The sequence below is a fragment of the Heterodontus francisci genome, chromosome 4 (genome assembly GCF_036365525.1).
Source record: "Heterodontus francisci isolate sHetFra1 chromosome 4, sHetFra1.hap1, whole genome shotgun sequence".
In the NCBI taxonomy this organism is placed as follows: domain Eukaryota; kingdom Metazoa; phylum Chordata; class Chondrichthyes; order Heterodontiformes; family Heterodontidae; genus Heterodontus; species Heterodontus francisci.
This window is the reverse complement of record NC_090374.1, coordinates 817,670-844,045: the sequence shown is the minus strand read 5'-3', so window position 1 is coordinate 844,045 and position 26,376 is coordinate 817,670. Positions and strand designations below refer to the sequence as shown.

General features: G+C 48.0%; 1 protein-coding gene across 2 annotated transcripts in view; it reads right to left on the bottom strand.

Annotated features, from left to right (window-relative positions):
• Positions 1-26,376, bottom strand: part of nup155 (nucleoporin 155) — a 560,589-nt gene that overhangs the window by 125,018 nt on the left and 409,195 nt on the right. For both annotated transcript variants that reach the window (XM_068029070.1, XM_068029071.1), the window contains 5 exons: positions 25,715-25,906; positions 24,911-25,049; positions 24,649-24,784; positions 23,659-23,812; positions 12,524-12,628 (listed from right to left, as the gene is read on the bottom strand). In XM_068029070.1, coding sequence (XP_067885171.1) covers positions 12,524-12,628; positions 23,659-23,812; positions 24,649-24,784; positions 24,911-25,049; positions 25,715-25,906 — 726 coding nt within the window. The remainder of the gene's footprint in view (positions 1-12,523; positions 12,629-23,658; positions 23,813-24,648; positions 24,785-24,910; positions 25,050-25,714; positions 25,907-26,376) is intronic.

Sequence of the window (26,376 nt, the reverse complement as noted above, 5' to 3'; positions counted from 1 at the left end):
CCATCTAAGAGCAAAGTCCAAAGTACGGAAAGTCCTCATCAGGGAACTCCTCTTTGCTGACGATGCTGCTTTAACATCTCACACTGAAGAGTGCCTGCAGAGTCTCATCGACAGGTTTGCGGCTGCCTGCAATGAATTTGGCCTAACCATCAGCCTCAAGAAAACGAACATCATGGGGCAGGATGTCAGAAATGCTCCATCCATCAATATTGGCGACCACGCTCTGGAAGTGGTTCAAGAGTTCACCTACCTAGGCTCAACTATCACCAGTAACCTGTCTCTAGATGCAGAAATCAAAAAGCGCATGGGAAAGGCTTCCACTGCTATGTCCAGACTGGCCAAGAGAGTGTGGGAAAATGGTGCACTGACACGGAACACAAAAGTCCGAGTGTATCAAGCCTGTGTCCTCAGTACCTTGCTCTACGGCAGCGAGGCCTGGACAATGTATGTCAGCCAAGAGCGATGTCTCAATTCATTCCATCTTCGCTGCCTCCGGAGAATACTTGGCATCAGGTGGCAGGACCGTATCACCAACACAGAAGTCCTCGAGGCAGCCAACATCCCCAGCTTATACACACTACTGAGTCAGCGGCGCTTGAGATGGCTTGGCCATGTGAGCCACATGGAAGATGGCAGGATCCCCAAGGACACACTGTACAGCGAGCTCGCCACTGGTATCAGACCCACCAGCCGTCCATGTCTCCGCTTTAAAGACGTCTGCAAACGCGACATGAAGTCCTGTGACATTGATCACAAGTCGTGGGAGTCAGTTGCCAGCATTCGCCAGAGCTGGTGGGCAGCCATAAAGGCGGGCTAAAGTGTGGCGAGTCGAAGAGACTTAGCAGTTGGCAGGAAAAAAGACAGAGGCGCAAGGGGAGAGCCAACTGTGTAACAGCCCCAACAAACAAAATTTCTCTGCAGCACCTGTGGAAGAGCCTGTCACTCTAGAATTGGCCTTTATAGCCACTCCAGGCACTGCTTCACACACCACTGACCACCTCCAGTCGCTTACCCATTGTCTCTCGAGATAAGGAGGCCAAAGAAGAATGGGTTGAAGGGTTATGGAGAACAGGCAGGAAAGTGGAGTTGAGGCAGAGATGAGATCAGCCATATCGTATTGAATGGCGAAGCAGGCTCGAGGGGTTGAATTGCCTACTCCTGCTCCGAGTTCTTATGTTCTTATCACCCCATCAGTCTACTCTCAACCATCAGTCAAGTGATGGAAGGTATCATCAACAGTACCATCAAGCGGCGCTTGCTTAGCAATAACCTGCTCAGTGACGCTCAGTTTGGGTTCCGTCAGGGCCACTGAACTCCTGACCTCATTGCAGCCTTGGTTCAAACATGGACAAAAGGGCTGAACTTGACAGGTGAGGTGAAAGCAACTGCCCTCGACATCAAGGCAGCATTTGACTGAGTATGGCAAAACTGGAGTCAATGGGAATCTGGCGAAAACTCTCTGCAGGTTGGAGTCATACCTAGCTTAGAGTTTTTTAGGATGTAACTGGTAGGGCAAATAATCCAAAGGGAAAAGGCATTCAATAAGGTGCCACATAAACAATTAATCGGCAAGCTAAGGGCTCATGAGTTGGGGGTAATATATTACCGTGGATGAAGGATTGGCAAAGGGTCGGGATAAAAAGAATACTTTCAAGTTGGCAGACTGTAACTAGCAGAGTGTCGCAAGCATCGGTGCTGAGACCTCAGCTATTTTCAATCGATATTACTGACTTGGACAAGTTTAGCAGTTGTCAAAGTAGACAAGTCACCCAGTCCAGATGGGATACATCCTAGTTTACTTTGGGAAGGAAGGATGAAAATTGCAGAGGCTCGAGCCACAATCTTCCAATCCTCCATAGATATGGGATGGTAACGTGTAAATGTTACATCCTGTCTAAAAAAGGTGCAAGGCATAAACCTAGCAACTGCAGACCAGTTCGCCCAATGTTGGTGGTGGGGAAACTTTCAGAGACAATAATCTGATACAAAATTGACTGGTGAGTAAGTCCTGGTGGGTATTTTTCAAACTGGATTGAATTGTAAGTCATTGTTTGAGCAAGACTTAGTTGTTTTTTAAAATTATAATAGTCTTCCAAAGTTTTAAATTTAAAGGGTTTAGCCATGGCAGGAGAGCTTAAAGCCGTGGTTTGCTCCTCTTGCTGCATGTGGGAATCCGGGAACATTTCCAGTCCCCGGGACCAGCATGTGTGCAGGAAGTGTCCAGCTGCAGCTCCTGGAAGCTCGGGTTTCAGAACTGGAACGGCGGCTGGAAACATTGTGGAGCATCCGCGAGTCTGAGAGCATTGTGGATAGCACGTATAGAGAGGTGGTCACACTGCAGCTGAAGGGACTTGAGGAAGGAAGGGAATGGGTGACCAGGCAGTCCAAGAGAATCAGGCAGGTAGTTCAGAAGTCCCCTGGGGTCCCGCTTGCAAATCGGTATTCCATTTTGGAGGCTGATGAGGCTGGTTCCTCCAGGGAATGCGGACAGAGCCAAGCTTCTGGCACCACAAGCAGCCTGTCTGAACAGGAAGGGGGAAAGAGAGGAAGAGCAATAGTAATAGGGGATTCTATAGTCAGGGAAACAGATAATCGCGACTGTGGCCGTCAACGTGACTCCAGAATGGTGCGTTGCCTCCCTGGTGCCAGGGTCCGGGATGTCACTGAACGGCCGCAGGGCATCCTGAATGGGGACGGTGATGAGGCAGAGGTCATGGTACATGTTGGTACCAATGACCGAGGTAGAAAGAGGGATGAGGTCTTGCCTCAAGAATTCAGGGAGTTAGGCAGTGGACTAAAAAGCAGGACCTCTTGGGTTGTAATCTCTGGATTACTCCCAGTGCCACGTGCTGGCGAGTATAGAACAAAGAACAGTACAGCAACAGGCCATTCGGCCCTCCAAGCCTGCACCAATCTTGATGCCTGCCGAAACTAAAACCTTCTGCACTTCCGGGGACCGTATCCCTCTATTCCCATCCTATTCATGTATTTGTCAAGATGCCTCTTAAACGTCGCTATCGTACCTGCTTCCACCACTTCCCCCGGCAACAAGTTCCAGGCACTCACCACCCTCTGTGTAAAGAACTTGCCTTGCACATCCCCTCTAAACTTTGTCCCTCTCACCTTAAACCTATGTCCCCCAGTAACTGACTCTTCCACCCTGGGAAAAAGCTTCTGACTATCCACTCTGTCCATGCCGCTTATAACTTTGTAAACCTCTATCATGTCGCCCCTCCACCTCCGTCGTTCCAGTGAAAACAATCCGAGTTTATCCAACCTCTCCTCATAGCTAATGCCCTCCAGACCAGGCAACATCCTGGTCAACCTCTTCTGTACCCTCTCCAAAGCCTCCACGTCCTTCTGGTAGTGTGGCGACCAGAATTGCATGCAATATTCTAAGTGTGGCCAAACTAAAGTTCAGTACAGCTGCAGCATGACTTGCCGATTTTTATACTGTATGCCCCGACCGATGAAGGCAAGCATGCTGTATGCCTTCTTGACTACCTTATCCACCTGTGTTGCCACTTTCAGTTACCTGTGGACCTGTACGCCCAGATCTCTCTGCTGTCAATACTCCTAAGGGTTCTGCCATTTACTGTATACTTCCCACCTGTATTAGACCTTCCAAAATGCATTACCTCACATTTGTCCGGATTAAACTCCATCTGCCATTTCTCCACCCAAGTCTCCAACCGATCTATATCCTGCTGTATCCTCTGACAATCCTCATCACTACCTGCAACTCCACCAACCTTTGTGTCGTCCGCAAACTTACTAATCAGACCAGCTACATTTTCCTCCAAATCATTTAGATATACTACAAACAGCAAAGGTCCCAGCACTGATCCCTGCGGAACACCAATAGTCACATTCCTCCATTCAGAAAAGCACCCTTCCACTGAAACCCTCTGTCTTCGATGACAGAGCCAGTTCTGTATCCATCTTGCCAGCTCACCTCTGATCCCATGTGACTTCACCTTTTGTACCAGTCTGCCATGAGGGACCTTGTCAAAGGCTTTACTGAAGTCCATATAGACAACATCCACCGCCCTTCCTTCATCAATCATCTTTGTCACTTCCTCAAAAAACTCAATCAAATTAGTGAGACACAACCTCCCCTTCACAAAACCATGCTGCCTCTCGCTAATAGGTTCGTTTGTTTCCAAATGGGAGTAAATCCTGTCACGAAGAATCCTCTCTAATAGTTTCCCTACCACTGAGGGAAGGCTCACCGGCCTATAATTTCCTGGATTATCCTTGCTACCCTTCTTAAACAAAGGAACAACATTGGCTATTCTCCAGTTCTCTGGGACCTCACCTGTAGCCAATGAGGATGCAAAGATTTCTGTCAAGGCCCCAGCAATTTCTTCCCTTGCCTCCCTCAGTATTCTGGGGTAGATCCCATCAGACCCTGGGGACTTATCTACCTTAATGCTTTGCAAGACGCCCAACACCACCTCCTTTTTGATAACGACATGACCGAGACTACCTACACTCCCTTCCCTAGACTCATCATCCACCAAGTCCTTCTCTTTGGTGAATACTGATGCAAAGTACTCATTTAGTACCTCGCCCATTTCCTCTGGCTCCACACATAGATTCCCTCCTCTGCCCTCGAGTGGGCCAACCCTTTCCCTGGTTATCCTCTTGCTCTTTATATACGTATAAAAAGCCTTGGGATTTTCCTTAATCCTGTTTGCCAATGACTTTTCATGACCCCTTTTAGCCCTCCTGACTCCTTGCTCAAGTTCCTTGCTACTGTCTTTATATTCCTCAAGGGATTCATCTGTTCCTTGCCTTCCAGCCCTGACGAATGCTTCCTTTTTCTTTTTGACGAGGCTCACAATATCCCGCATTATCCAAGGTTCCCGAAACTTGCCAAACTTATCCTTCTTTCTCACCGGAACATGCTGGTCCTGGATTCTAATCAACTGACGTTTGAAAGACTTCCACATGTCAGATGTTGATTTACCCTCAAACAGCCGCCCCCAATCTAAATTCTTCAGTTCCTGCCTAATATTGTTATATTTAGCCTTCCCCCAATTTAGCACCTTGACCCGAGGACTACTCTTATCCTTATCCACAAGTACCTTAAAACCTATGGAATTATGGTCACTGTTCCCGAAATGCTCCCCTACTGAAACTTAGACCACCTGGCTGGGCTCATTCCCCAATACCAGGTCCAGTACGGCCCCATCCCTAGTTGGACTATCTACATATTGTTTCAAGAAGCCCTCCTGGATGCTCCTCACAAATTCTGCCCCATCCAAGCCCCTAGCACTAAGTGAGTCAATAGAAATAGAAGAATAGCATAGATGCACAGAGTTAGTGCAGGAGGGAGGATTTTAGATTCCAGGACCACTGGGACCGTTTCTGGGGAAGGTGGGACCTGTACAAGCGGGAGGGTCTACATCTGAACCAGAGGGGGACTAACATCCTTGCTGGCGGGTTTGCTAGTGCTGTTGGGAGGAGTTTAAACTAATTTGGCAGGGGGAGGGGACGCAGACTCCTCGCAGAATAGGGACACAGCTAAACACAGGAAAGCAAACAAGTCAGAGGGAATACAGTGGAAGTAAGTTTCAAGGGAGTAAGACCAGGATGGAAGGCCTCTACTTTAATGCCAGGAGTATTGCAGGTAAAACGGATGAGTAAAGGGCAAGGATTGACACTTGGAATTGTGATAGAGTAGCCATCACGGAGACATGGTTGAGGGAGGGGCAGGATTGGCAGTTCAATATCCAGGGATACAGAATCTTCAGGCGAGACAGAGGAGGGGGTAAAAGAGGAAGGGGCATTGCAATATTCGTTAAGGAGTCAGTTACTGCAGTAAGGAGAGATGATATCTTGGAGGGGGCATCAAATGAAGCTTTATGGGTCGGGTTTAGGAATATAAAAAGGGATAGCCACATAGCTAGATGCTTATTGGAGACCCCCAGATAGTCAGTGGGAAATTGAGGAGCAAATATGTGCGCAATTCGCAGAGGTGTGTAAAAATAATAGGGTAATTATATTAGGTGATTTCAGCTTTCCCAACATTAATTGGGATAGTCACCGTGTTAAGGGCAGAGTTGGAGTGGAGTTCTTAAAATGTATACAGGAGAACTTTTAGCTCAATATGTAGAGGATCCAACAAGGGAGGGTGCAGTGCTGGACCTAATTCTGGGGAATGAAGCTGAACAGGTGTTTGATGTGTTGGTGGGGAAGCATTTTGGTGATAGTGATCATAACATGGTCCAATTTCAGCTTGTTATGGAGAAAGAAATAGACAAGTTGCAAAAAAAGGTTTTGGATTGGGGGAGAGCGAATTTTAGTAAAATAAGGCAGGATCTGGCCAAGGTAGACTGGAAAGAGTTACTTGTCGGGAAATCTACAGAAGAGCAGTGCGGGGCATTCAAAAAGGAAATGGGGAGGGTACAGGCCCAACATGTTCCCTCCAGGGTAATAGGTAGGAGCAACAAGCCCAGAGAACCATGGATGACCAGAAACATTCAGGGTATGATGAGAAGGAAAAGAGAGGCTTTTAACAAATACAAGGAGAGCAAATCAATGGAAGCATTAGTGGAGTACAGAAAGTGTAGGATGGAGCTTAAGAAAGCAATTAGGAGAGCAAAGAGAGGACATGAGAAAGCTCTGGCTGGTAAAAGTAGGGAAAATCCCAAGATATTCTATAAGTATATCAATGGGAAGAGGATAACCAGGGAAAGAATAGGACCCATTCGGGACCAAGGGGGAAATTTGTGGGTGGAGCCAGAGGACATTGGTAGGGTGTTGAACGAATACTTCACATCTGTCTTCACCCAACAGAATGAGGATGTAGATATGGAACTTAGAGAGACTGTGAGGTTCTTGAGCAAATTGTCATAGGGAGTGACAAGGTATTGGAGGTTTTGGAAGGCTTCAAAGTGGACAAACCTCCAGGTCCGGATGATTTGTGTCCCAGGATGCTGTGGGAGGCGAGGGTGGAGATTGCAGGGGCTCTGACCCTAATTTTTAATTCCTCTCTGGCCACGGGGGAGGTGCCAGAGGACTGGAGAACAGCTAATGTGGTCCCACTATTTAAGAAAGGTTGTAGAGATAAGCCAGGGAACTACAGATCAGTGAGTCTCACGTCAGTGATAGGGAAACTATTGGAGAAAGTTCTGAAGGAGTGAATCTATCTCCACTTGGAGAGGCAAAATTTGATTAGGAATAGTCAGCATGGCTTTGTCAGAGGGAGGTCATGCCTAACAAATTTGATTGACTTTTTTGAGCATGTGACCAGGTGTGCAGATGAGGGTAGTGCAGTTGATGTAGTTTACATGGATTTCAGCAAAGCCTTTGACCAGGTCCCACATGGGAGACTTATCAAGAAAGCAAATGCACATGGGATACAAGGTAACTTGATAAGGTGGATTCAAAATTGGCTTAGCTGTAGGAGACAGAGAGTGATGACAGACGGCTGTTTTAGTGACTGGACGCCAGTGTCCAGTGGCGTACCACAGGGATCTGTGCTGGGTCCCCTATTGTTTGTCATTTATATAAACGACATAGATGACTATGTGGGGGGTAGGATCAGTAAGTTTGCAGATGACACAAAGATTGGCCGAGTGGTTAACAGTGACGTGGAGTGTCTTAGGTTACAGGAAGATATAGACGGGATGGTCAAATGGGCAGAAAAGTGGCAGATGGAATTTAACGCTGACAAGTGTGAGGTGATACACTTTGGAAGGAGTAATGTGACACGGAAGTATTCAATGAATGGCCTGACACTGGGAAGTTCTGAGGAACAAAGGGACCTTGGCGTGTTTGTCCATAGATCTCTGAAGGCAGAAGGGCAGGTTAATAGGGTGGTGAAAAAGGCATATGGGACACTTGCCTTTATCAATCGAGGCATAGATTACAAAAGCAGGGAGGTCATGTTGGAGTTGTATAGAACTTTGGTAAGGCTACAGCTGGCGTACTGTGTGCAATTCTGGTCGCCACATTATAGGAAGGATGTGATTGCATTGGAGGGGGTGCAGAGGCGATTCACCAGGATGCTGCCTGGGATGGAACATTTAAGCTATGAAGAGAGGTTGGATAGGCTTGGGTTGTTTCACTGGAGCAGTGAAGACTGAGGGGTGACCTGATCGAGGTGTACAAGATTATGAGGGGCATGACAGGGTGGATAGGGAGCAGCTGTTCCCCTTAGTTGAAGGGTCAGTTACGAGAGGTCACAAGTTTAAGGTGAGGGGTGGGAGGTTCAAGGGGGATTTGAGGAAGAACTTTTTTACCCAGAGGGTGGTGACGGTCTGGAATGCCCTGCCTGGGAGGGTGGTAGAGGCAGGTTGCCTCACATCCTTTAAAAAGTACCTGGATGAGCACTTGGCACGTCATAACATTCAAGGCTATCGGCCAAGTGCTGGCAAATGGGATAAGGTGGACAGGTCAGGTGTCTTTAATGCATCAGTGCAGACTTGATGGGCCGAAGGGCCTCTTCTGCACTGTATTATTCTGTGAAAATTCATTGGCATTTGGAGAAGTATGGGCTAACAACTGAAGGTCAGCGCAGATTACTGAAGGAAAATAGTGTTTGACTAATTGTTATTGAGTTCTTTGATGACGTAATGGAGAGGTTTGATAAGAGTATTGTGGTTGATGTTATGTATATGGACTTTGAGAAGATGTTCGATAAGTACCACATTAATAGACCTGGTAACAAAATAAAAGCCGATGGGATTAAGGGAACAGTGGCAGTGAGGATATAAATTGGCTGAAGGACAGTAAGCAGAGCGTAGTGGTGAATGGTTGCTTTTCAAACTGGAGTGAAGTGTACAGTGATGTTTCATATGGGGTGGCCGTTAGGACTAGCACTCTTTTTGATACACATTAATGACTTGGAGATACAGGGTACTACTTCAAAGTTTGCAGATAACACTACACTCAGAAATGTAGCAAATAATGAGGAGGATAGTAACAGACTTCAGGAATACACAGGCTGATGACATGGGAAGACACAGGCTGATGAATTTTAATGCAGGGAAGTGTGAAATTACACTTTGAGGACAGGATATCGAGGCCTTAGAGATGGTGTACAAGAGATTTACTAGAATCATACCAGGGCTGAAAGACTTCTGTTAAATAGAGAGACTAGAGAAACTTTCCCAGTTCTGATGAAGGGTCAGCGACCTGAAACGTTAACTCTGTTTCTCTCTCCACAGATGCTGCCTGACCTGAGTATTTCCAGCGCTTGCTGTTTATATGTTCGAGAAACTTGAATTGTTTTCCTTCGAGTGGAGAAGGTTAAGAGGAGATTTGATAAAGGTGTTCAAATCATGAATGGTTTTGATAGTAGAAACTGTTTCTACTGACAGGAGGGTCAGTAACCAGAGGACACAGATTTAAGAAAATTATTCAAAGATGCAGATCCGACAAGGAACCATTTTGTGTTTTATACAGCGTGTTTTGATGATCTGGAATGCACTGCCTGAAAGATTGATGGAAGCAGATTCAATTCTCACTTTGAAATGGGAACTGGATAAATTTTTGAAGAGGGAGGATTTACAAGGCTGTGGGGAAAAAGCAGGGGTGTGCAATTATTCACAGAATGGTTACAGCACAGGAGGAGGCCATTCAGCCCATTGTGTCTACACCAGCTCTCCTAATGAACAATTCACCTAATGCCATTCCCCTGCCTTCTCCCCGTAACCCTGCACATTCTTCCTTTTCATATAACTGTCGAATTCCCTTTTGAATGCTTCAATTGAACCTGCCTCCACCACACTCTCAGGCAGCGCATTCCAGATCTGAACCACTCTCTGTGTGAAGAGGTTTTTCCTCATGTCACTTTCGCTTCTTTTCCCAAATACTTGAAATCTGTTCTCTCTCGTTCTCAATCCTTTCACGAGTGGTAACAGTTTCTCTCTATCTACTCTGTTCAGACCCCTCATGATTTTGAATACCTCTATCAAGTCACCTCTCAGCCTTCTCTTCTCCAAGGAAAACAGTCCTCACTTCTCCAATCTATCTTCATAACTGAACTTTCTCATCACTGGAACCATTCTCATGAATCTTTTCTACATTCTCTCCAATGCCTTCACATCTTTCCTAAAGTGTGGTGCCCAAAACTGGATGCAATACTCCAGCTGAGGCCAAACTAGTGTCTTATACAAGTTCAACATAATCTTCTTGCTCTTGTACTCTAGTAATAAAGCCCAGGATACTGTATGCTTCATTAACCACTCTCTCAACCTGTCCTGCCACCTTCAATGACTTTTGCACATATAACCCACCCTGCTCCTGCAACTTTTTTATGTTATATTGTCTCTCCATGTTCTTCCTACCAAAATTATTCACTTCATATTTCTCCGCATTGAACTTCATCTACCAGGGGGATAGGGACAGCCAGAGATGGAACAAAGAACACAGAAAAAAGAAAATTACAGCACAGGAACAGGCCCTTCGGCCCTCCAAGCCTGCGCCGATCCAGATCCTCTACCTAAACATGTCGCCTATTTTCTAAGGGTCTGTATCTCTTTGCTTCATGCCCATTCATGTATCTGTCTAGATACATCTTAAAAGACGCTATCGTGCCCGCGTCTACCACCTCCGCTGGTAATGCGTTCCAGGCACCCACCACCCTCTGCGTAAAGAACTTTCCACGCATATCCCCCCTAAACCTTTCCCCTTTCACTTAGAACTCGTGTCCCCTTGTAATTGAATCCCCCACTCTGGGAAAAAGCTTCTTGCTATCCACCCTGTCTATACCTCTCATGATTTTGTACACCTCAATCAGGTCCCCCCTCAACCTCCGTCTTTCTAATGAAAATAATCCTAATCTACTCAACCTCTCTTCATAGCTAGCGCCCTCCATACCAGGCAACATCCTGGTGACCCTCCTCTGCACCCTCTCCAAAGCATCCACATCCTTTTGGTAATGTGGCGACCAGAACTGCACGCAGTATTCCAAATGTGGCCGAACCAAAGTCTTATACAACTGTAACATGACCTGCCAACTCTTGTACTCAATACCCCATCCGATGAAGGACGTTGTTGGGGGGATTGGGGGATAGGGACAGCCAGAGATGGAGTTGTTGGGGGAACTGGGGGATAGGGACAGCCAGAGATGGAGCTGTTGGGGGGAGTGGGGGATAGGGACAGTCAGAGATGGAGCTGTTGGGGGGAGTGGGGGATAGGGACAGCCAGAGATGGAGTTGTTGGGGGGAGTGGGGGATAGGGCCAGCCAGAGATGGAGCTGTTGGGGGGAGTGGGGGATAGGGACAGCCAGAGATGGAGTTGTTGGGGGGAGTGGGGGATAGGGACAGCCAGAGATGGAGTTGTTAGTTGGGGGGGGGGGGGGGGGGTGGGCACCACCAAAGGTCGCGCTAGGGGTCAGAAGTGGAATGTGCTGCTATGTAGAATCCTAGCGATCAGAGTGACACCAAGAGAGCAGCTATTGCTGCATAAATACTGTCTCTATTTAAAGTTCAGACTATGGAGCAGAGATGTGAGGTCAACTGCAGTGAACAGGGCAGTGGGGTCAAACAGGACAAGGTGGGGCAAACATGCCACAGTCAATCCTTGGAATATTGTGTTCAGTTCTGGTCGCCTCATTATAGGAAGGATGTGGAAGCTTTAGAGAGGGTGCAGAGGAGATTTACCAGGATGCTGCCTGGACTGGAGGGCATGTCTTATGAAGAAAGGCTGAGGGAGCTCGGGCTTTTCTCATTGGAGCGAAGAAGGATGAGAGGTGACTTGATAGAGGTGTACAAGATGATGAGAGGCATAGATAGAGTGGATAGTCAGAGACTTTTTCCCAGGGTGGAAAGGGCTATCACCAGGGGGCATAATTTTAAGGTGATTGGAGGAAGGTTTCGGGGAGATGTCAGAGGTAGGTTCTTTACACAGAGAGTGGTGGGTGCGTGGAATGCACTGCCAGCGGTGGTAGTAGAAGCAGATACATGAGGGACATTTAAGCGACTCTTGGATAGGATGATCGTAGAATGAAGGGTAGGTAGGTAGTTTGATCTTAGAGTAGGTTAAAGGTTCGGCACAACATCGTGGGCCGAAGGGCCTGTACTGTTCTATGTTCAATTACACAAGTCAGCATTTCTGATCAGGCACATGTAAAGGAACCAAATGGTTACTGACTTAGACAAGGGGCGTGATTACCAGTAATTTGAAGCTATGCTGCATGAAGGCCTGCTACCCTACCCGAAGCCGACGACATGTGTTGGGTTCAGGTTGGATTGGGTTGCGCTCCCGGGTCCGGCATTCGGGCTCGAGTCGGACATGCTCTATCACAGGTAAGTGGCTCCACTCTTAATTTAATTTTTGGACGAGAAAGGCAGTTTTGTTACAGTTATTTTAAGCTTGTGCAGATCAGCAACAAAGTGAAAAACGGAAGGTAAGTTAACTGATGGTTGGGTCGCGCGCGGGAATAAATGGAAGGACTCGAGCCAGATGTGGTTCTGTTGGGCTCGGGTCGGGGTTTTTTTTTTGCAGACCCGAGCAGGCCTTTAATGCTGCAGTCACAGGCCATTCTCACTTAGCCGCAGTTCCTTACCTCCAGCAGCTTGTCCATTAGATCTGCCTGGATCAGCCAGTTAAATAAAGCAATGTTGAAGAGTTCATCTGTTGACCTTTGAGCAAGCTTCAACATTTGTTCAAACTGGGAAAAAATGAACAGGATTAAAATAATATACAAATCCTACACACACACACACTTCATACCAAACACCCACACCCACCCTCTACCCCAACTCATGCACACACCCAACTAAACCCACACAAAATGTCCCACCAACATCCTCTACTGACACCATAAACAAGATACACATACACCCAAGAAGATATACACAGAGCTCAGAAGGCTGTCCAATGGGGGGGGAGGGGGAGGGAGCTGAAGAGTGGAATAGAAATGTATTCGTAATGGGGGATTTTATAATCAGGGGATAGTGTCCTCTCCAGCCACCATCGAGAGTCCCAAAGGCTGTCGCTGACCTGGTACCAGGGTAAGGAACATAGGAGCAGGAGTAGGCCATTCAGCCTGTCCAACCTGCTCTGCCATTCAATTAGATCATGGCTGATCATCTACCTCAACATCACTTTCCCACATTATCCCCATATCCTTTAATGTCATTAGTATCCATAGAAATCATAAAAAGTTTAAGGCACAGAAAGAGGCCACTCAGCCCATCGTGTCTGAGCCAGCTGAAAAATGAGCCACCCAGCCTAATCGCATCTTCTACCATTTGGTCCGTAGCCCTGCAGGTTCTGGCACTTGAGGTGCATATCCAGACACCTTTTCAATGAGTTAAGTGTTTCTGCCTCTACTACCCTTTCAGGCAGTGAGTTCCAGACATGCACCTCCCTCTGGGTGAATTTTTTTTTAAGAAAGCTTCGATTTCTATCTTGAACATGCTCAATGATTGAGCTTCCACATCCCTCTGGGGTAGAGAATTCCAAAGATTCACCACCATCTGTGTGAAGAAATTCCTCCTCATCTCAGTCTCAAATGGCCTGCCCCTTATTCTGAGACTGTGTCCCCTGGTTCCAGACAACTTGAGTACTGTGTGCAGTTCTGGTCACCTCATTACAGAAAGGTTGTAATTACACTAGAGAGGGTACAGAGGAGATTTACGAGGATGTTGCCAGGACTGGAAAAATGCAGCTATGAGGAAAGATTGGATAGGCTGGGGTTGGTCTCCTTGGAACTGAGAAGGCTGAAGGGAGATCTGATTGAAATGTACAAAATTCTGAGGGGCCTGGATAGAGTGGAGGTGAAGGGTCTATTCACCTTAGCAGAGAGGTCAGTGACGAGGGGGCATAGATTTAAAGTGACTGGTAGAAAAATTAGAGGGGAGATGAGGAAAAATATTTTCACCCAGAGGGTGTTGGGGGTCTGGAACTCACTGCCTGAAAGGGTAATTGAGGCAGAAACCCTCAACTCATTCAAAAGGAGTCTGGATATGCACCTCACGTGTCGTAATCTGCAGGGCTACGGACCAAATGCTGGAAGGTGGGATTAGAATAGGTGGATCGTTTTTCGGCCGGCACAGACACGATGGGCTAAGTGGCCTCTTTCTGTGCCTTAAACTTTCTATGATTCTAACCTACCATTTGCTTTCCTAATTGCTTGCTGCACCTTGATACTCGCTTTCAGTGACTCATGAACCAGGGCACCGAGGTTCCTTTGGACATCAACACTTCCCAACTTCTCACCAGTTACGAAATACTCTGTCTTTCGTTTTTTTTCTACCAAAGTGGATCACTTCACACTTATTCACATTGTATTCCATCTGCCATGTTCTTGCCCGCTCATTTAGCCTGTCCAAGTCCACTTGAAGCCTCCTTGCATCCTCCTCATAACTTACATTCCCACCTAGTTTTGTGTCATCAGCAAATTTGGAAATATTACAATTGTTCCCCACATCCAAATCATTTATATAGATTATGAACAGCTGTGACCCAAGCACTGATCCTTGCAGTACCCCACTAGTCACAGCCTGCCATCCTGAGAATTAACCGTTTATTCCGACTATCTGCTTTCTGTCTGTTAACCAATTCTCAATCCATACCAGTATATTACCCCCAATCCCATGCGCTCTAATTTTGTTAACTAACCTTGTGTGGGATCTTATCAAAAGCCTTCTGAAAATCCAAATATACCACATCCACTGGTTCTCCTTTATCTATGCTGCAAGAAACATCGTCAAAAAATTCCAACAGATTTGTCAAACATGATTTCCCTTTCACAAATCCATGTCGACTCTGCCCAATCATATTATTTTCTAAGCGTCCAGTTATCACATCCTTGATAACAGATTCTAACATTTTCCCTATTAAAAGCTCTGTCATTCCCCATTTTTTCTCTCTCCCCTTTCTTAAATTGTGGGGTTACATTTGCTACTTTTCAGTCTGTAGGAACCTTTCCGGAATCGATAGAATTTTGAAAGATAACCATCAATGCACCCACTATCTCTTTCGCCACCTCCTTCAACAGTCTAGGAAGTAGCTCAAATGCTCGAGGCCATTATCAACCTTCAATCCAGTTTATTTTTTGAGTACTATCCCTTTAGTAATACCAATTTCTTTCAGTTCCTCATTTTCACAAGTCCCTTGGTTCCCTCGTATTTCTGGGAGATTTTCTGCATCTTCCTCCGGGAATACAGACACAAAGTAATTGTTTAGTTTTTCCACCATTTCCCTATTCTCCATTATAAATTCTCCATTCTCCACCTGTAATAGATCTACATTTTTCCTTGCTACTCTTTTCCTTTTCACATATCTGAAGAAGCTTTTACAGTCCGCCTGTATGTTTCTCGCTAGCTTGCATTCATATTCAAAATCATGAGGGGTCTGGACAGAGTAGATAGAGAGAAACTGCTCCCACTCGTGAAAGGACCGAGACTGAGTGAGACCAGCACAGTTTAAAAGAGCAGCGGCGGCAGGAAGGAGCGAAACTGGTAGAGGGAGCAGAGAGCAGTCGGACCTGTGAGAGAGCAGTGCAGGCACGCCGGAGTTTTGAAAAAAGTCAACAGTGACATCATAGGAAAGATGCAAGGTGATTGGTTGGTGACTAACAGTTGTGAGGGAATAACTAATTAGCTCGGTAAGTAACTAAATTAAAGAGAAAGGTCTACATTTTTTTTCAATATAGTAGGTAGTGTTTTTTTTTTTAGGGAATCAAGGTTCTTAGTGTAAATCTAATTTTTGGTTAATTGAAGGGAGTAAAAAAAGAGTGACATCACAGGAAAACTGTAAGTTCATTGGTTGGTAAGTGACTGCTAATTTGAATTACCTATTCTAAGTTGATATCAGATTAAAGGTAAGTAGGAGAAATATTTATTTTCTTTTCTTTAGAGATACAGCACTGAAACAGGCCCTTGGGCCCACCGAGTCTGTGCCGACCAACAACCATCCATTTATACTAATCCAACATTAATCCCATATTCCCTACCACATCCCCACCATTCTCCTACCACCTACCTACACTCGGGGCAATTTACAATGGCCAATTTACCTATCAACCTGCAAGTCTTTGGCTGTGGGAGGAAACCAGAGCACCCGGCGGAAACCCATGCGGTCGCAGGGAGAACTTGCAAACTCCGCACAGGCAGTACCCAGAACTGAACCTGGGTCGCTGGAGCTGTGAGGCTGTGGTGCTAACCACTGCGCCACTGTGCCGTTACAGATTAAAGACGAAAGACCAGTCGGAAATTTAAAAAAACAAATGAAAACCTAATTAAATAAAATAGAGATGCAGGGCCAGGCGATGTGTTGTACCTGCATAATGTGGGAGCTGGTGGACCCCATTGTGGTTCCTAGCGACCACATCTGTAGCAAGAGTTGGCTGCTCGAAGAACTCCGGCTCAGAGTTGATGAGCTGGAGTCTGAGCTTCGGACACTGCGACACATCAGGGAGGGGGAGAGTTACCTGGACGCTGTGTTTCAGGAGACAGTCACACCCTATAGATTAACTACCTTGTATTCGGCCAGTGGTCAGGGACAGGAGGGTGTGACTATGAGTGAGGCAGATAGAGGGATTGAGGCAGGTAGAGGGATCCAGGCAGTAGTGCTGCAGGAGCCTCAGCCATTGCCCTTATCCAACAGGTTCGAGATTCTTGCTCCCTGTGTGGACGAGAGCAGGGACTGTAGGGAGGATGAGCAAACTGACCATAGCACCGCGGTGCAGGGAGCCATTCAAGTGGGAGGAGAAATGTAGTCGTAATCGGGGATAGTATAGTTAGGGGCATAGATACTGTTCTCTGTGGCCAGGATCGAGAGTCCCAAAGGCCGTGTTGCCTACCTGGTGCCAGGGTTCAGGATATCTCATCTGGGCTGCACAGGAACTTGGAGTGGGAGGGAAAGATCCAGTTGTCATGGTCCACATAGGTACCAACGATATAGGTAGAATGAGGATAGAAGTTCTGCTGAGTGAATATGAGCAGCTAGGGGCAAAATTAAAAAGCAGAACCAAAAAGGTAATAATCTCCGGATTACTACCTGAGCCACGAGCAAATTGGCACAGGGTCAATAAGATTCAAGATGTAAATGTGTGGCTCAAAGATTGGTGTGGGAAAAATGGGTTTGAATGCGTGGGACATTGGCACCAGTACTGCGGAAGGAGGGAGCTGTTCCGATGGGACGGGCTCCACCTGAATCATGCTGGGACCAGAGTCCTGGCGAATCGTATAACTAGGGCTGGAGATAGGACTTTAAACGTAATAGTGGGGGGGGAAGGTTCAGTTACATGGAAAAATAGGAAGTTAAAGGAGAGGGTAGGAGTGCAGGTTAGTGATGAGACTGATTGTTACAATATAAACAAAGAACAGTACAGCACAGGAACAGCCATTCGGCCCTCCAGGCCTGCACCGATCTTGATGCCTGCCGAAACTAACACCTTCTGCACTTCCGGGGCCCATATCCCTCTATTCCCTTCCTAATCATGTATTTGTCAAGATGCCTCTTAAACGTCGCTATCGTATCTGCTTCCACCACCTCCCCTGGCAGCACGTTCCAGGCACTCACCACCCTCTGTGTAAAAAACGTGCCTCGCACATCCCCTCTAAACTTTGCCTCTCGCACTTTAAACCTATGTCCCCTGGTAACTGACTTTTCCACCCTGGGAAAAAGCTTCTGACTATCCACTCTGTCCATGCCGCTCATAACTTTGTAAACCTCTATCATGTCGCCCCTCCACCTCCGTCGTTCCAGTGAAAACAATCCGAGTTTATCCAACCTCTCCTCATAGCTAATGCCCTCCAGACCAGGCAACATCCTGGTAAACCTCCTCTGTACCCTCTCCAAAGCCTCCACGTCCTTCTGGTAGTGTGGCGACCAGAATTGCACGCAATATTCTAAGTGTGGCCTAACTAAGGTTCTGTACAGCTGCAACATGACTTGCCAATTTTTATACTCTATGCCCCGACTGATGAAGGCAAGCATGCTGTATGCCTTCTTGACTACCTTATCCACCTGCGTTGCCACTTTCAGTGACCTGTGGACCTGTACGCCCAGATCTCTCTGCTGTCAATACTCCGAAGGGTTCTGCCATTTACTGTATACTTCCCACCTGCATTAGACCTTCCAAAATGCATTACCTCACATTTGTCCGGATTAAACTCCATCTGCCATTTCTCCACCCAAGTCTCCAACCGATCTATATCCTGCTGTATCCTCTGACAATCCTCATCACTGTCCGCAACTCCACCAACCTTTGTGTCGTCCGCAAACTTACTAATCAGACCAGCTACATTTTCCTCCAAATCATTTATATATACTACAAACAGCAAAGGTCCCAGCACTGATCCCTGCGGAACACCACTAATCACATCCCTCCATTCAGAAAAAACCCTTCCACTGATACCCTCTGTCTTCAATGACCGAGTCAGTTCTGCATCCATCTTGCCAGCTCACCTCTGATCCCGTGTGACTTCACCTTTTGTACCAGTCTGCCATGAGGGACCTTGTCAAAGCTTTACTAAAGTCCATATAGATAACATCCACTGCCCTTCCTTCAATCATCTTCGTCACTTCCTCAAAAAACTCAATCAAATTAGTAAGACACGACCTCCCCTTCACAAAGCCATGCTGCCTCTCGCTAGTAAGTTCATTTGTTTCCAAATGGGAGTAAATCCTGTCCCGAATAATCCTCTCTAATGGTTTCCCTTCCACTGACATAAGGCTCACCGGCCTATAATTTCTTGGCTTATCCTTGCTACCCTTATTAAACAAAGGAACAACATTGGCTATTCTCCAGTCCTCTGGGACCTCACCTGCAGCCAATGAGGATGCAAAGATTTCTGTCAAGGCCCCAGCAATTTCTTCCCTTGCTTCCCTTAGTATTCTGGGGTAGATCCCATCAGGCCCTGGGGACTTATCTACCTTAATGCTTTGCAAGACACCCAACACCTCCTCCTTTTTGATAATTAGATGACTGAGACTATCTGCACTCCCTTCCCTATGCTCATCATCCACCAAGTCCTACTCCTTGGTGAATACTGATGCAAAGTACTCATTTAGTACCTCGCCCATTTCCTCTGGCTCCACACATAGATTCCCTTCTCTGTCCTTGAGCGGGCCAACCATTTCCCTAGTTACCCTCTTGCTCTTTATATACGTATAAAAAGCCTTGGGATTTTCCTTAATCCTGTTTGCCAATGACTTAGAACAAAGAACAAAGAAAATTACAGCACAGGAACAGGCCCTTCGGCCCTCCAAGCCTGCGCCGATCCAGATCCTCTATCTAAACCTGTCGCCTATTTTCTAAGGGTCTGTATCTCTTTGCTTCCTGCCCATTCATGTATCTGTCTAGATACATGTTAAAAGACGCTATCGTGCCCGCGTCTACCACCTCCGCTGGCAACGCATTCCAGGCACCCACCACCCTCTGCGTAAAGAACTTTCCACGCATATCCCCCCTAAACTTTTCCCCTCGCACTTTGAACTCGTGACCCCTAGTAATTGAATCCCCCACTCTGGGAAAAAGCTTCTTGCTATCCACCCTGTCTATACCTCTCATGATTTTGTACACCTCAATCAGGTCCCCCCTCAACCTCCATCTTTCTAATGAAAATAATCCTAATCTACTCAACCTCTCTTCATAGCTAGCGCCCTCCATACCAGGCAACATCCTGGTGAACCTCCTCTGCACCCTCTCCAAAGCATTTACATCCTTTTGGTAATGTGGCAACCAGAACTGCACGCAGTATTCCAAATGTGGCCGAACCAAAGTCTCACACAACTGTAACATGACCTGCAACTCTTGTACTCAATACCCCATCCGATGAAGGAAAGCATGCCGTTTGCCTTCTTGACCACTCGATTGACCTGCGTTGTCACCTTCAGGGAACAATGGACCTGAACACCCAAATCTCTCTGTACATCAATTTTCCCCAGGAATTTTCCATTTATTGTATAGTTCACTCTTGAATTGGATCTTCCAAAATGCATCACCTCGCATTTGCCCGGATTGAACTCCATCTGCCATTTCTCTGCCCAACTCTCCAATCTATTTATATTCTGCTGTATTCTCTGACAGTCCCCTTCACTATCTGCTACTCCACCAATCTTAGTGTCGTCTTCAAACTTGCTAATCAGACCACCTATACTTTCCTCCAAATCATTAATGTATATCACAAACAACAGTGGTCCCAGCACGGATCCCTGTGGAACACCACTGGTCACACGTCTCCATTTTGAGAAACTCCCTTCCACTGCTACTCTCTGTCTCCTGTTGCCCAGCCAGTTCTTTATCCATCTAGCTAGTACACCCTGGACCCCATGCGATTTCACTTTCTCATGACCCCTTTTAGCTCTCCTGACTCCTTGCTTAAGTTCCTTCCTACTGTCTTTATATTCCTCAAGAGATTCGTCTGTTCCTAGCCTTCCAGCCCTTACGAATGCTTCCTTTTTATTTTTGACTAGGCTCACAATATCCCGCATTATCCAAGGTTCCCGAAACTTGCCAAACTTATCCTTCTTCCTCACAGTAACATGCTGGTCCTGGATTCTTATCAAAGGGTTGACATTTGAAAGACTCTCACATGTCAGATGTTGATTTACCCTCAAACAGCCGTCCCCAATCTAAATTCATCAGTTCCTGCCTAATATTGCTATAATTAGCCTTCCCCCAATTTAGCACCTTCACCCGAGGACTACTCTTATCCTTATCCGCAAGTACCTTAAAACTTACGGAATTATGGTCATTGTTCCCGAAATTCTCCCCTACTGAAACTTCGTACACCTGGCCGGGCTCATTCCCCAATACCAGGTCCAGTACGGCCCCCTTCCCTAGTTGGACTATCTACGTATTGTTTCAAGAAGCCCTCCTGGATGCTCCTTATAAATTCTGCCCCATCCAAGCCCCTAGCACTAAGTGAGTCCCAGTCAATATAGGGGAAATTAAAATCACCCACCACTACAACCCAGTTACCTTTACATCTTTCCAAAATTAATGTAGGATTAGTATAAATGGGTGGTTGATGATCAGCACAGACTCGATGGGCCGAAGGGCCTGTTTCAGTGCTGTATCTTTTCTTTATATTCATTCAGGGAAGTGGGCGTCACTGGCTAGGCCAGCATTTATTGCCCATCCCTAATTGCCCTTGAGAAGGTGGTGGTGAGCTGCCTTCCGGAACCGCTGCAGTCCATTTGGGGTAGTTATACTCACAGTGCTGTTAGGAAGGGAGTTCCAGGATTTTGACATAGCGACAGTGAAGGAACAGCGAGATAGTTCCAAGTCAGGATGGTGTGTGTCTTGGAGGGGAACTTGCAGGTGGTGGTGCTCCCATGTATTTGCTGCCCTTGTCCTTCTAGTTGGTAGAGGTCGCGGGTTTGGAAGGTGCTGTCTAAGGAGCCTTGGTGCATTGCTGCAGTGCATCTTGTTAATGGTACACACTGCTGCCACTGTGCGTCGGTGGTGGAGGGAGTGAATGTTTGTAGATGGGGTGCCAATCAAGCGAGCTGCTTTGTCCTGGATGGTGTCAAGCTTCTTGAATGTTGTTGGAGCTGCACCCATCCTGGCAAGTGGAGAGTATTCCATCACACTCCTGACTTGTGCCTTGTAGATGGTGAACAGGCTTTGGGGAGTCAGGTGGTGAGTTACTCGCCACAGGATTCCTAGCCTCTGACCTGCTCTTGTAGCTACGGTATTTATATGGCTACTCCAGTTCAGTTTCTGGTCAATGGTAGCCCCTAGGATGTTGATAGTGGGGGATTCAGCAATGGTAATGGTGTTGAATGTCAAGGGGAGATGGTTAGATTCTCTCTTGTTGGAGATGGTTATTGCCTGGCACTTGTGTGGCGCGAATGTTACTTGCCACTTATCAACCCAAGCCTGGACATTGTCCAGGTCTTGCTGCATTTCTGCACGGACTGCTTCAGTATCTGAGGAGTCACGAATGGTGCTGAACATTGTGCAATCATCAGTGAACATCCCCACTTCTGACCTTATGATTGAAGGAAGGTCATTGATGAAGCAGCTGAAGATGGTTGGGCCTAGGACACTACCCTGGGGAACTCCTGCAGTGATGTCCTGGAGCTCAGATGATTGACCTCCAACAACCACAACCATCTTCCTTTACGCTAGGGATGACTCCAGCCAGTGGAGAGTTTTCCCCCTGATTCCCATTGACCTCAGTTTTGCTAGGGCTCCTTGATGTCATACTCGGTCAAATGCTGCCTTGATGTCAAGGGCAGTCACTCTTATCTCACCTCTTGAGTTCAGCTCTTTTGTCCATGTTTGAGCCAAGGCTGTAATGAGGTCAGGAGCTGAGTAGCCCTGGCGGAACCCAAACTGAGCGTCACTGAGCAGGTAATTGCTAAGCAAGTGCCGCTTGATGGCACTGTTGATGACACCTTCCAACACTTTACTGATGATTGAGAGTAGGCTGATGGGGCGGTAATTGGCTGGGTTGGACTTGTCCTGCTTTTTGTGTACAGGACATACCTGGGCAATTTTCCACATTGCAGGGTAGATGCCAGTGTTGTAGCTGTACTGCAACAGCTTGGCTAGGGGCACGGCAAGTTCTGGAGCACAGGTCCTCAGCACTATTGCTGGAATATTGTCAGGGCCCATAGCTTTCGCAGTGTCCAGTGCCTTCAGTCGTTTCTCGATATCACGCGGAGTGAATCGAATTGGCTGAAGTCTGGTATCTGTGATGCTGGGGACTTCAGGAGGAGGTCGAGATGGATCATCCACTCGGCACTTCTGGATGAAGATTGTTGCAAATGCTCTATGAATGGTAGTGACCTGGAACACTCTGCCTCTGTGGGTCGTAGAAGCGGAGACGATGAATGACTTCAAAAGGAAATTGTATGGGCACTTGAGGGAAATAAACTTGCAGGACTATGGGGATAGAGTGGAGGAGTGGACTGACTGGATTGCTGTACAGAGAATAGGCATAGATGCGAGGGGATGAATGGCCTCCTTTTGTGTCATTATGACTTTCCACTTGCCTGGATGAGTGAGGCTCCAATGCTCGAGACAAAGGAGCTCCTTGAACAGCACCACATCCACCACCTTGAACATTCACTCCCTCCACCACCGACGCACAGTGGCAGCAGTGTGTACCATCTACAAGATGCACTGCTGCAACTCATCAAGGCTCCTTCGACAGCACCCTCCAAACTCACGACCTCTACCAACTCGAAGGACAAGGGCAGCAAATACATGGGAACACCACCACCTGCAAATTCCCCGCCAAGCCACACACCATCCTGACTTGGAACTATATCGCCGTTCCTTCACTGTCGCTGGGTCAAAATCCTGGAACTCCCTCCCTAACAGCACTGTGGGTGTACCTACCCCAAATGGACTGCAGCGGATCAAGAAGGCAGCTCACCACCACCTTCTCAAGGGCAATTAGGGATGGGTAATAAATACTGGCCTGGCCAGTGACGCCCACATCCCACAAACAAATAAAAAAAATGATAGAGCAGGGAACAGAATATCATGCTGATAAGGTTCGATGAGGAAAGATGGGAGAAGTCTCGCGTGGAGCATAAACATCAGCGTGGGCTTTGCTGGAATGGACTGATCGGGTTGAACAATCTGTTTCTGTACTGTATGTTCTATGTAATTCTATACAGTTACACACACATCCAATATAAATATTTGTATGCCGCACAACACTTGCACGTCCCATTCCAGATACGAGCATACCCGACACCCGCACACACTATCCAGATACTAACATGCTGCGTTGCCTCCTCATTACTCAACATGTTGGGGTCAGATGACAAAACTGGAGGACCTGGCAGCTTAGGGACGCTGGGAGATTGTGGAGCTGCCTTACTCTGGTTCACTAACTCCTGCAGTGTGTCCGAGATGCACTTGTAACAATTCAACCTAAAGAATACAACACAAGCGTCAGGATCAAATGTCAGGCAGGGGTCGCGTTCGGGGTCGGGGCCGGAGTTCGGGGCGGGGGCCAGACGGGGCCCGCGTTTGGGGGCAGAGTTCGGAGTCAGGCCGGGCCGGCGTCCGGGGCCGGGGCCAGAGTTCGGGGCGGGGGCCAGACGGGGCCCGCGTTTGGGGGCAGAGTTCGGAGTCAGGCCGGGCCGGCGTCCGGGGCCGGGGCCAGTCGGGGCCCACGTTCGGGGCCAGGCAGGGCTTGCGTTCGGGGCCGAAGGAAGTCGGGGCCGGAGTTCGGGGCCCGCGCTCGGGGCCAGGCAGGGGTCGCGTTGGGGGCCAGGCAGGGGTCGCGCCCGGGGCCAGGCAGGGGTCGCGCCCGGGGCCAGGCAGGGGTCGCGCCCGGGGCCAGGCAGGGGTCGCGCCCGGGGCCAGGCAGGGGTCGCGCCCGGGGCCAGGCAGGGGTCGCGCCCGGGGCCAGGCAGGGGTCGCGCCCGGGGCCAGGCAGGGGTCGCGCCCGGGGCCAGGCAGGGGTCGCGCCCGGGGCCAGGCAGGGGTCGCGCCCGGGGCCAGGCAGGGGTCGCGCTCGGGGCCAGGCAGGGGTCGCGCTCGGGGCCAGGCAGGGGTCGCGCTCGGGGCCAGGCAGGGGTCGCGCTCGGGGCCAGGCAGGGGTCGCGCTCGGGGCCAGGCAGGGGTCGCGCTCGGGGCCAGGCAGGGGTCGCGCTCGGGGCCAGGCAGGGGTCGCGCTCGGGGCCAGGCAGGGCATCAACACTGCAATCTAATGAGAAGGTTAAACCTCCAGTTATACCGACTTCTCGTGCTGAGCCACTCACCTCTCCTGGAAGGCCTGCTGTCCCACAGGGTCCTCCTCTGGCTCTCCGTTCTTGTAATAATGAAGTCCGAGGCCCTGTGGATCCTTTTTATCAGCAGCTGTGAGGCTCAACTCAGCTACAGCCTCATAGTAACGCACTGGAGAGACAAGAAACAGATCAATGAACCAATCTTACCAGGATTAGCATCGCTAACACCCCCCACCTCCAACAACCTCAACCTCTCCATCGTGCCCTCAACCGCTATTATCCCTCATGCTCTCACCTTGTCTGAACTGTGTGCAGACACTGGGGAGGTCGACTTGGTGCCCGATTTCCTGGTACAGACGGAGTGACTCTCTCATGGTCTTTTCCTTCTCTGCCTTGTTCTGAACCTGCCGCGCGCTCTGTAGCAGCTCATTAGCCTGGAGAATAGACAACCAGCATAGAGACATGACAATAAACCAACCAGCAACAGAGATTCACCAGTCAGGCCATGTGTGAGGAGAGGACGGTCAGTTAATGGTCAGGCCATGTGTGAGGAGTGGACGGTCAGTTAATGGTCAGGCCATGTGTGAGGAGAGGACGGTCAGTTAATGGTCAGGCCATGTGTGAGAAGTGGACGGTCAGTTAATGGTCAGGCCATGTGTGAGGAGTGGACAGTCAGTTAATGGTCAGGCCATGTGTGAGGAGTGGACGGTCAGTTAATGGTCAGGCCATGTGTGAGGAGTGGACAGTCAGTTAATGGTCAGGCCATGTGTGAGGAGTGGACAGTCAGTTAATGGTCAGGCCATGTGTGAGGAGTGGACGGTCAGTTAATGGTCAGGTTGAAAGCAGGGAGAGGATGTATCCACATCTGCTGTTTCTTTAGCTCAGATTTCCAGCATCTGTAATATTCTGCCTTTAGTTTTATGTTTAAATGAATCTTAGCTGGGATGACGCACTGTCCTCATGGTCAGGGTCATGGTTATGGTTGGGTTGGGAATGTCATGTGTCAGTAGAGTGCACTGATACTCATGAAGAAATGAAATAAGGTAATCTGTGCCTTGATTGACCCCATTCCCTCCCTGACCCCATCCCCTGCCCATACCTTGGAGCACACTGCATCATCGTTGCTGTAGAGCAAGGGGCAGGTGTCCCTCAGGTGTTTACTGATGGCATCGACCGAGGCGTTGTCCCCAATGTATCGGTTAATGAGTGACGTAATAAGCGCCCCACACAACTCCTTCCCCCGGATAACCAAGTCCCGGAATGGTGTTGATTTCAACTGTTCCTGGAGCTCCTGCACAAAGGCAAAATGCAGACTCATGAATGGAGTTCACCAATGGATGGTTTAAAATAATTTGGCAGGGGCTGTGTGCCAAGAGGTAGATGTTACAAAGTAGAAACAAGATGCACAGAGGATTGGGAGACAGAATTAGAAATAATAGAAAATTAAGTGAGATTATAGAAAATACTAATAAGGTTTAAGTTAGGCTTGGAGTGCATGCGTAAACACACAAACTATGGTTAATATGGTTGGTGAACTGCAGGCGCAAAGAGCCACTTAACAATATGATGTTCAGATATGAAGTCATGATATTAAGGGGACAGATCGGGTACAGAACTAATTTCCGCTGGTGAGTGAGTCGAAGACCAGGGGACACCGTCAAAAAATTAGAGCCTGATTTCAGGAATGAAATTTGGAAACGCTTCTACAGACAGAGTGGGAGAAGGTTGGAACTCTCTACCACAAACGGCAATTGACGCTGC